This window comes from Callithrix jacchus, chromosome 6 (genome assembly GCF_049354715.1).
Source record: "Callithrix jacchus isolate 240 chromosome 6, calJac240_pri, whole genome shotgun sequence".
Lineage (NCBI taxonomy): Eukaryota > Metazoa > Chordata > Mammalia > Primates > Cebidae > Callithrix > Callithrix jacchus.
Genome location: NC_133507.1, coordinates 67,295,551 through 67,307,752, shown reverse-complemented (window position 1 = coordinate 67,307,752; position 12,202 = coordinate 67,295,551). Strand labels below are relative to the sequence as shown.

The 12,202-nt window shown below is 33.9% G+C and overlaps 1 protein-coding gene across 6 annotated transcripts in view; it reads right to left on the bottom strand.

Moving 5' to 3' along the window:
• The window catches only part of KCNH7 (potassium voltage-gated channel subfamily H member 7), a 508,532-nt gene that overhangs the window by 23,879 nt on the left and 472,451 nt on the right, over positions 1–12,202 (bottom strand). For all 6 annotated transcript variants that reach the window (XM_035304671.3, XM_035304674.3, XM_035304672.3 and 3 more), the window contains 2 exons: positions 11,222–11,427; positions 8,891–8,987 (listed from right to left, as the gene is read on the bottom strand). In XM_035304671.3, the coding sequence (XP_035160562.1) occupies positions 8,891–8,987; positions 11,222–11,427 (303 nt within the window). The remainder of the gene's footprint in view (positions 1–8,890; positions 8,988–11,221; positions 11,428–12,202) is intronic.

Sequence of the window (12,202 nt, the reverse complement as noted above, 5' to 3'; positions counted from 1 at the left end):
TTTTCTGTTAATAACTAACCAACAAAACTCCAGAAGGTATATCATTTTCTGGAGAAACGGTGAAGACAGTGTCCCCATCCACTCTGCTCCTGAGTGTGCTTATTTGATTATTTATAGAAGGCCAAATGAACCGATGGAAGGCAATGCCAGAGAAACTTCTAACTGTCTTTAAAAATTCCCATATGGCATAGAAATTCAACAAAGATTTTGTCCCTTTATTTTTTTTAAATCATAATTTAAAATATGAAAAGCCAGAAAGCAGCCCAAGGTAAAAGGAGATAAAATTTAAAAATCAGCTTTATGTATAATTGTTATTGAGGTGTTTATGTTCTGTCAATTAAAGTTAAATCTAGCAAAAGCAGATTGTTTATTTTCTTTAAGATTTCATGCCTGCTCAGTGATTTCATCATTGCTGAGAAAGCCACAGACCTTTCTGAACTCCAGTGTTACAGACATCATTGATTACTTACTGCTACTTGTATATCCTCACTCAATCACTAATCTAATTGGTTGTAAATAATCGAATCAAGTATTCTTACAAAAAACCTTTTCTCTTCAGTGTCATTGGCATGGACTTCCTTAAACCTTTAAAATTCTATCTTGCCATCTTTTTCCCAACTTAGTTTTTAACTTCTCCCCTTCTCTAAAGCCCTCTAAAACTTTGATAAATGTTATCTACTTTTTGAACATATTTTATTCCTTAAAAAATCTGGGTGCGGTGGTTCACACCTGTAATTCCCGCACTTTGGGAGGCTGAGGTGGGTGGATCACAAGGTCAGAAGACCAACCTGGCCAACATAGTGAAATCCCATCTCTATTAAAAATACAAACATTAGCCAGGCGCTTGTAATCCTAGATACTAGGAAGGCTGAGGCAGAGAACTGCTTGAACCCAGGAGGTGGAGATAGCATTGAGCTGAGATCCCACCACTGCACTCCAGCTTGGGCAACAGAGCAATACTCTGTCTCAAAATAAATAAATAAGTAAAAATTAAAAAAAATAGTTATAAACTTTAGGCTAGTAAATGTGAAAAAAAACAATAAAGAAAGTTTCATCTGTCTAAATTGTCCTCATACCTGCTTTGTGAATTGCACCAGTTTGCGCCTCCTAAGTAAATCTTTTTGTAGTCCCTGACTTGGGAACCAAAAATATTTGAATCAGCTCATGCCTCCTATTTTCTCAAAAATGTCTTCATTTCTACACTTTTGTGGAATGTTTTCCAGCAGCATCAAATGTAAGCTGAATTAACCATTAATTCATATGCTTCCAATCGAAACCTGGATAGTGCTAACATGGATATTGGTAATGAATGTACCTCACAAGTTATATCACTTTGTCTCTCTGGCTTGAGAGGTCTTGGGGAATCCTTACACATGGTAGAATGTTCTGTTCTACCTACCACTTCGGGCTCCAGTCTTAGTTTGCTAATTTATGACTTGATTTTGGATGCGTACGAACCAGATTCACCAGTTAACATGTATTGTTAAGTTGAATTATAACTTGGTGATTTCATCTTGAACATGTATTTACAAAATGTGGTGAATGAGAAATTACAATCATTTAGTTTTATAGTAAAATTGAGAAAATTTCTTTGCATACATAGGACAGAATTCTTTAGCAAAATTTCAGGTAAAAGCAGAATTTGGTAAAAGAAGAAGTAAAAATTTGATATCCTTGAATTTTCCCCATTGGTAAGGAGAAAAAAAAACCCAACCCCTACTTTATTTCTGTATTCATTGCTGCTGGACTATCACCCAAGCCATATGAACAATTTATCTGATACAACCCCACTGCAAAAGCATTTTTCCATTCCATACTAGATAAATTAAAGCTTCATTTTCTGCCACATAAAATGAAAGTTGAAATGACAATCTATTTGTGGATTAAAAATGGAAACTGTTCAGGCTTTGGCTGGAAAATTGATTGATGAAATACGTACATGAAATTGGGCAGCTGAAATGCGTTGTAATTAGCCTCCAGGTCCTTCTAAATTTTGATGGACTATACTATTTTTGCCTTTTTCTAGTTAAACTGAATTATTTGATAGACATTAAATAGCAGCAGCTACTATTTTTTTCTTACTTCTATTTATATTCTATGTAGAAATAATATTCTAAGGGCAGTTATCTGATTGCATAATCTCTCCGGTTACCATCATCTTATACAAAGAAAAATTCTTGCCTGCATAATTAAACCTCAAATTTCCTTTTGATTCACAAGATGAAAAACCTCTTTTTCTCCCTTATTTTTAACAAAAACAAGGTAAACAGTTCATCTCCTCCACTTTTTCCACAGGACACAATTCTAAAGCATTTGTGACTTGTCTGATGAGTGTCTCTCTGGGTTTAGAATGGATTCAAGAGCATAGAGTAACTGTCCTAATAGAATGGCTGACCCATTTATCTTAGGAATGATAATATAAAATCCTTCCTTTCAAAAACCTGGAATAAACATTTGTGCTCACTCCATCATTTATGGAGTCTTCCTCTCAGATTAATTACCATTTTTATTTGTCAGACCCAAAAGGGAGACTGGTCAAAGAGAAGCATTTAAGGTGCTCTCTCAGCATTTGAGTTTTAGACTCCCACTGGCGACAATTTAGAAATAGGTTGAGAAATTCCCAGCCAGATGCCTTGAAAAATTATTACATTGTAAAATTGGTGTTTAAAATATATTTTTTTATTTAAGATCACATACGTTAGACCCCCCATAGCTCTAAAGGATGTTGAAAGAGGACTAGATGCATATGTTTTATACAAATACAAAAATTAACAATTTTAAAAATTAAAATAAAAGATGCATTTGGGGAAACTTTGGTTTAGAGGTTAAAAGTTTCAGATATGCATAACGGATAAATTTTGGCACTTTATTGTATAGTATGGTAACTATAGTAAATGTATTATATACTTGAAAGTTGCTAAGAGATTAGATATTAAATGTTCTCCTGACACACACACACACACACATACACACACTGTTAACTATCTGAATGATGAGTGTTAAATTAGCTTGAGTGTGATAATCATTTCATAATGTATACAAATATGAAAACATCACTTTGTATACCATAAATACATACTTTTACATATCAATTATACCTCAATAAAGCTTGAAAAAAATCAAAACATACTTTTATAGATCACTAAAATAGATAACAAAAAGCTAAGCATTATTTGTTATTGAAGAAGATATTTCAAACACATACCAAAGTATAATACCAATATATTTAAATAATTTAATAAAACTAGAATAGAATTATCCCTATTCTATAAAAACAAGTTTATCAGTGAATACATTTACCCCTTCAATAATTTTCAGTGGAGTAATTTTATTTTGGAGAATTACTTTTAAAACTTACTGGTTTTTGAATGGCAATGCAAAATCACTAAACCAGTATTGTAAAGTGATAGCATTTGTTGGTATCCTTTGAAATGCAAAATGTAATGAGTTCAAGACACTTTCACTCTATTTTCTAGAACATTGGATTTTTCCTGTTGAGTAAATATTGAAGAGCTCATTTTAATAAGGTTATATGGATAGGGAAATGAGTAAAGTTTTCTTTCCTACTCTTGGGATGTATGTATCTCTTGAAAAGCATTCTTGTTTGTGTTCATGCATGCAGACTCATTTCGTCCAGTCTTTCACACTGATTTACAACTCTTCAGTTGTTACAGGCAGATCTTTTACACTGTTTCAATTTTTTACTCTTGTGACTTTTTTTATTTTGTCTTTTTTGTTTTTCATGCTTAGCAGTTTGTTCTTTACAATGGAGCATATTGTGAAAATATATTAGTGAAAGTAAGAGGGTCTTTGGAGCTCTGAGAATTGTTTCCTAGATTTTGGAAATCAAGAGGGTAAGAATATTTCCAGGTTAGGAAGGACAAACTCAATATTCTTTAACTTCACAGGCCAGTGTCCCTTTTGCTAAGAAAAATTATTTTCTTTCTAAGTCAATAATTTTTTCAAGTCCTATTTAATTGAGGCTACTTGCCAACTTTATTCTTGAACATTGTTCTTTATGCTTTTGGGAAAAGAAGTAGGACAAGATATAGAGAAGGGATATTAAGAAGAGTGGGTTCAGATACTTCTGCAGAGTTCTGATGGGGAATAGGAGGCAAAGGAATCAATGCCAAATCTGTTGGTTTGGGAGATGTGACCTCAGGTGACCTCAATGCTTTAGTAAAAAATATAGCAAGAGGATTTCTCTTAAAATGCATAACATCAGTGAGAACTAATTTTCACAATGTTTGATAAGTTTCCAAGGAATAAAACTAATAGAGTAAAAAGTTTCCTCTTCAAGGTTCTCCTTTTTTCTACTTACTACTTGTTACAAAATAGTACAAATAATTTCTGCAGAATTCTGTAGAAACAATTTTTTCTGCTAAAGTAACTAGAAAATGTAATGAAAATTAAAGAGGATAAGTATGCAGATACTAATTACAATTCAGAAGGAATTTCCATTTGTCTCCTTGTTAACCAATGAGAAATTTTCTTGAAAACGTTGAGACAAACTTTTGAAAACTAAAGTAGAAATAAACATGAAAAGACTCAGGGCACTTAGCAGACAGCGGATACTCAATGATAATGGACTCCAAGTAACATGGGATTGTTTGTGCCAGGTTACATTATTGCCCTCACTGGATTATTCTCTGCCAAAAAGTCACAGGCACCCTAATTAGCCATTAGTAGCCACTTGGATGCTGTATTTTCTGTCAACAGAAAGGGTTGAGCAGCACACTGCAAATATTTGGTCATATAAGCCCTGTAAGTAAACATACATAAATGTTTGTGTGTAGTGTATAGTGACACTATATATATATATATATATATACACACACACACATTTATATATTTTATAATATATAAAATATTACATACATGTGCATATTTAGATATAATAGATACATGCTATTATACAAATAAACCCTGTATATTATACAATACACACAACATAGAATTTTAGAAGAATTATTACTCTTATGGCTTATTGGACCTGGCTCATACTGGAGTAGGCACAGTCCAACTTTTAAGACCATGTAAATAGAAGTGATTTTTAATCATTTTTCTCGTTTATTTCTCTTCTGCCTGGTCATCTTAACAATGTTCATGGCCACTGAGCAGATCATTGAAGCATCATTTTTGTTCTTCACTTCTGTAATAATATTGTACTTCCATCTCAGGAACTATAGCACTTCTTTCTACAATGAACATTGTCATATTGGGGAGGTCCTGGGCACCTCTATGCCAGAATTTTAGGAATAAAAGATACCTACTTGAAGAAACCTTTAAAAATATAAGGTTCTCTCAAATTTCTACCTGAATTAACAAATCTCTCCCATAGGGAAGTAGGCTTTTTCCTTAGACAAAAAATATACAACTCATGAGAACAAGCCACTCTCATTGACAAATTTATTATGTATTCAATATGAGTGTATAATTTGTTTTTCAGTTTGCCAGAGGTTCCAGATATTTCATTTAAAAATTGTATCTTATTCAATGTGAGCTCTTTAGCACCTTATGGTAGGCATGATTGGAAGTGGAGTGGCTGGAGGCAGGTGTGGATTGAAGCCTGAAAATTTCCGTTGTTCCACTCAATAGGTAGAGAGTGGCAATGCAGGACTCAAACTTTGTCTGCTGCCAGTGACCAGCAACACGGTCTTCCCTCTGGTTCTTGATGCCACAGATGATTTACAGTCATCAACACTCTTGAATGTCTGTCTTCAAGGTTTCCTTTCATATGAACAATGAACTAATACTACATAAATGAATGCATTTCAAGGGAAGATTTCAGTTTCTGTATCCACAAATCGTTTAGCATCAACGATCCCCTGAAAGTTCTCTGTTCTTTATATTATGTGTATTTTTCTCGTATATGTTGATGCTACAACAAGAAGTATATAATGAATGCCTACCTTAAGAGCATTAGATTTGGATGACCAGGACTAAATTGATTTCAGCAAATTTTATAATTGCCTACAACACCCTGGATTCCTAAAGACTTTGGAATAGGCTCTTGGGCTCTAGCTAACTGGAGTTGTGTTTCCACATTGACCAACTCAAGGTAACTTACTGGCACAACCAGGAAACTTCAAAGAGCTGTAGGCAGAAAATCCCTTAGCATCTATACTTTATGTCTAGTTGCATGAGCACAGTACAAATTGTGACATTGCTCTCAGGGCCTTATCAGGAAATAAAAACATTAGATTATTTTAGCTTAAGAATGAGGAAACAAAAAAAGGTTGAAAGGAGATTAAACAAATCTTTAACTATGTGGAGGACATTATTATACTGACAACATTGTTAACCTGTTTTTCATTTCCAGTGAGATAAGAGATGAACTTCAGGATAAGGAATTTAGATTAAGTCTGTGGAAGAACAGATTAATAGTAATGGTTCTGATTTTAGAAAAAGTCACCAAGAAAATAATTAAAGACATTGCAGAACAAAATGATCAACTATCTATGAATAGTCTGTAGTTCTGCAATCATCCAGGGGAATCAATAATTAGTCCAATTCAACAAATATTTCTCAAACATTCTTTGCTAAAGTAATCTACAGTTTAGCAAAGGAAGAGGAAAAAATATACCAGCCATTGTACCGAGCATATTTGGACAATATTATAAAAAGTAAGTGCTTTGAAAATTCATAAAAGAAAGAGAAACTTTACATGTGAGGAGATAAAGAAACAATTCACACTAAATATATCATTGGAGATATTGATAAAAATGTAATTTTAGTGAATGAAACTGGTATGGAATGATATTGTGTATGTATGTGTGTGCAGGTGTGTGTTTTTGAGAATGGGGAAGCAAATTTTAATGAAAGGAATAGTATAAGCAAAACCAAAGAAAAAATGTACATCGAGGAGTGGGCAGTTTGTTTCCATTGAAATGTAGAGCAAGCTAAAGCTAGTAGATGATCTCTTCTAGAAAGAGGATTCATAGAGGAGAAAAGATGTGAAAAAAAGAACTTGGCATAAGAAAGCAATGAAAGGGAAAAGAATAAAAATGAAGATGCTCAAATTATATTTCATTTATTCTTTCCACAGATATTTGTTGAGCATCCGCTGTGCAGCAAGCACTAAAACTACAGGTGGCCAAATATTTTCCACTTCCACAGAACATATGATCTAGAGGTGGACAACATTGATTAAATAATGATGCAAATAAACCCAGAAGTACAATTGGATTAAATGTTGCTGAAGAGATGAACTGATGGGAAAGGAGAGGAGTGATGGGAGTAGTTAAGGGAAGCATATTATGAGATAAGACTGAAGAGGTAAGTTAAGACCCACCCTATTAAGTATTTAGGGCATGGGATGTCCTTGGAGGGCTTTGAATATGTGAGTGACATAAAAATAACTGCATTTAGAAAAAAAAGTCACCAGAAGTCCAGTGTGGAATAGAAGAGAGAGGGGCAAGTTGCATGTGGAAAGGCAAGTTGGAAGGCTTCTTCAATATTCCAGGTGGCAGATTATGGTAGCTTGGCCCAAAGCTGTGGCTAAGGAGATGGGGAGAAGTGAAACAAAAGGAGACCTAGTTTGAAGACTAAATGGAGATTTATTGAAGGTAGTAACAATAGGCCTTATCAACAGAATTGCTGGAGAGGTTGTGAGAAGTTTTGCTTCGAGATACCTGGCTTGTACAATTGGTTGAATAGAGACACCATTTGCACAGGCATGGGAATTGAAGAGGAGACAGGTTTCCATGGTGCACCATGAGCTCAATTTAGGAAATGTTGAGTTTGAACTGCCTTTGAGACTTCAGGTAGATGATTTTATGGACAGATTTTATGGGATATGTGAGACTGAAGCTCAGGTGGTCTGGAATTAACACGTAAATATGCACATCTCCTATGTGAGGATATAATTAAATGATTGACATAAATGGGATCACCCAGGGAAAGAGTATGATATAGAATGAAAATAAAAAGGGGTCTAGGACTATATCTTAAAAATGCCAACAAATTAACACTGCTGTAGAAGATAATAATCTTGAAATTATCCTCAGGGAGTTTATGAAGGTAGGAGGAAAATAGGAAGATTGAAGTATTACAGACGCAAAGAAAAGAGTATTCAAGAAAAAGAGAGGAACTGGTTCATAGTGAAAGAGGCAGCTAAGGGGCCATATAAGGTAAAGACAAGAGTGTTTATTGCATCAGCATGGGGCAAAAGTGGAAGCTTCTTCAGGAAAACTTTCTCTCATCTGCCCAGAACAATTAAATGTACTCTCATCTGGGTTCCCACTGAGGAATACTTATTCTTGTTACAGAGCCTACTATTTAAGGGTGTGTCTACCTCCCTCTCTAGGGAAGATGAGGGATGTTTCGCACAACTTATTTCTCAGAATTTTAAGTAGCTCCTTGAAAATATGAAATGTTAAATAAGTATTTGTTGGCTCTATGAGCAAAGCATAAAAAATAGTCAGAGAAACAGAGAAACCTGGAGAAAACAAGAAGTGACAACTGCCACAGAGCCTGAGGATCAGAAGGACTAATAAATGTGGCCTTCATCCCTGTCATGCATGCTTGTGGGGCATGTAAGAGGATTGTTCTGTTGGTCTGAAATGACAGTCCTCCTTTCAGGACACTGCTCAGAACTATAAGGCATAATCAACTGTTATTAATTAACCATCTTTTAAAAATCGATATACTCTATTTCTTAGTCTGTGATGTCCTTGTGAATATCCGATGGATTTGTTGAATGATATCATTGAGAACTATCAATCAGAAACTGTAAACCAGATTATTGGCTACTGAATAAAGCAAAGGGTCTCCCCTCCTAAAGCCTGAGTAAAATTTACTCTTGAAATCAGAAGTATAATGAACATTTAAGTAAGAAGGTTAATGACCATATCCTCTACATTTAAACTTTAGGAATGGAATGAATTACCTCTCCCTCCTTCACTTTCAGATGACAGTTTCCTTCTCCGTAGTTTACAGTTGTCTCCTTCAGAATCATTCATGGACTGTGATCGTAGGAGATCAGCCTTTGTTAATGGAACAGGACGATAAAATGAAAGATTACTCAATTAGAACATAAGGTACTATCAATAAACTACTATTTCATATTGTTTGAACCACCTTGAGACATTATTAGATTGCAGGCAAATAGCTATAATACTTTGCTTAATACTTGTCACTTAATTATAAAATAAACTGATAGAACAATTTTTAGTACTTTCACCTTTTGCTTAAGATATTACAGTGTAGAAGTTATTTATAAGAAATATTTAGGGATGATGTTGACATTTAAAGACAAAATATTTATTTATGTGGAATGTGTTTTATGTGACCTGATAAAGTTAAAATAAGAATAATACAGTTGATCCTTGAACAATACAGGCTTCAACTGTGCAGATCCACTTATACATGAATTTTCTTCCTCTGCCATTCCTGAGACAGGAAGACCAACCATACCTCTTCCTCCTCCTCAACAGCCTATTAAATGTGAAGATGATGAGATGATGATCTTTATGATAATCCACTTCCACTTAATTAATGGTAAATATATCTCCTTGTCCTTATGATTTTCTTAATAACATTTTCTTTTCTATAGCTTACTTTATTGTAAGAATACAGTATACAAAAAATATATATATAAAATATGTAATTGACTCATTAGATTGTTGGTAAGGCTTCTAATCCACAGTAGGCTATCAGTAATTTAAGTTTTTGTGGAGTCAAAAGTTATATGTGGATTTTCAACTATGCAAGCGTTGGTGCCTTGAATTCCCATCTTGTTCAAAGGTCAATTGCAGTAATTTAAAGAACTTTGCTTAACTTATAGTACTCCAAAGAAAAATGTATAAACTAGTTAAAATTAGCTATGATGTTTAAATGACATGGTAATTATCACAAGGTTAAATTTCACAACAATAAATATAAGGTCGAATTCTATAAACTCTACATTTTGAACCCTTTGTTATTTTGCTCCCAGCTCCTTCTTCCCTCTCTGGTTCATTCTGTCTAATATTGTCTAGCTTGTAAATAAAAATGGAAGCTCCTGTTTATTTGAGTGCTGACTAAACTTTTATATAAAGAAGTTAAGAGAGGTAGGTATTTTTCAAGGCAAAGTCAGAATGAGGTTAGTGACATAAAACCGGGATTGTGACAAATTACTGAATTAAAACCATTATTAAAACATATGCTGTTAATAACTAGACTTTTTCCACCTCAATTAAAAAAAAACTTTCCAGTGTTTTAAAAAGAAATAATTATCTGAACTGGCACATCAGGATATTAAATGGTCTCTAGGGGTCCTTACAATTTCTCTTTCTCTTTTAAGCCTCTCCTGGTACTTGGAAATGACACAAATACCGAAAGTATTAAATCTACCCCCTTTTACCTAACTATTGACTTTAGGATTTTTTCCCCCAGAGAATATATTAGTTACCATTTAAATACATTGGCAAGTATCAGACACTCAATATTTGATTTCTGATTTTAAAAAGCATTCAGAATTGGAGTAGAGTTGTGAAATTTTGGGGGAAAAGGATGGAAGAGGAATAACCTAGTAATAAAACTTGGGTTATAGTATAAGTTTTATAGCCATAGAACAGTAATAGCTCATAAGGGCACATTTTTACAGTAGAAAATTGTGAGAAACATAAGGGCTACACTCGAAGTTTATTCTAGGTTAACTTACATTTATAATTATTTAAACTGTTATTTCTGTTAGACCATATATTCTTCATTCTGCAGCATTAAAACTTACAATGCTGTAAATCCTGACTAATTTGTACTTCTCTGATTTGGAAATTATATTAAATAGAAAACTAAATTTGAAGGAGATTTTTTTCATTATTATTGTGAAGACATTGATAACCAATGTATAGCATAAATGATAGCTGAGAAAACATTTTAACCTCTACGTAAGATAAACTCAAGCAATTTTCAACAGCTTAAAATCATTCATTTCTAGCAAATAATTGGCACACTATAAACAAAGGTTATTTTAACTCAAGTATGTCACCTAAGGGTTTCTACAAGATCAAACAGAATTGATCTACTTGAAATTATGTAACATATATGAAAGCAATTAGGCTGTATTTCTTTCCTTTAATTCATAAATTTTAATATTCACCTGGCCTTTCCTTCCAAGTATTCAAAACTGGCAAACTTTTGCTGCAATACTTTGCTTGATTTTTCAAAAGAATTTGTGCAATTCAAGAATAAAATAAAATGTCAGAAATATAAAAATAAGCAAACAGTTAACATATACCTTTGCACTCTCATGCCTTAGGTTGAAAGTCAACTCTAGGTTTGTTAGAAAGTGATCGGAAAACTCAGGATACATATCCAAAACCTCTAGCAAGTCTTCTCGCTGAATCTTATGCAAGTCACAGTATGTGAGGGCTCTTACATCTGCATTAGACTTTCCAGGTTTGGCATAAAGATGAACCATTTCTCCAAATATATCATTTTTTCCTAAGAAAAGGAAAAGAAAAGAAAAAGAGGCAGAGAAAGGGAATCCAAATTCAATGATTTCCTTCTAAAAGTAAAAGGGGGTCATTAAACAATTAATCAATCCCTGATCCAGAGATTTCAAATGTAAGAGCCAACAGCCCACAGATACTTGGGCAGCAAAGTTTCAGCACCTCAGCTAAATGCCTAGCTCATGTTTGCTGACCGGAAATTTGTCTCTAAGGGTGACTGGTCTTTTTATTTCCTTATTTTGATTATTTGGCTAAGCATCTAAAATGTAGCAAACATACCTTCAGTCCAGTATGCCCCACTTTGCTCACATATAGGGTCTTGCCATACAGTATTTTAAAGATACTTTCAGGTAGGTGTGCTCTGATTTTGTCAATCCAGGAATATGAGAAAGGCCACAGTGAGTCAGATTCATAATCTTTCTGCCTTGGGATGGTCTCTGCAGGTGATGCTGAGCAAGGGGTTATGGTGGCATTGTTTTAACACTTAGTGGATTGGTGGAACAATTGGAACACATCTTGTTTCCTAATACCACTTTTGAACTTGCCCTTAGTAAGTATATCCAATTGCTTAATAAATCTGGTTACATTTTCTCAATGTACATAGTCCTGCTTTTTGTTATATGGCCTTTGTTTGGGAATTTTGTCCTTCTTGCTATTCTGTAAAATCTAGGATTTTTTCAGTGTCTAACTTCTAACAGGCCTTCCCCATCACCTTTGCCTAGTCACATACGACCTGCTTTTCAAGGTCTTATTCAATCAATGACCAA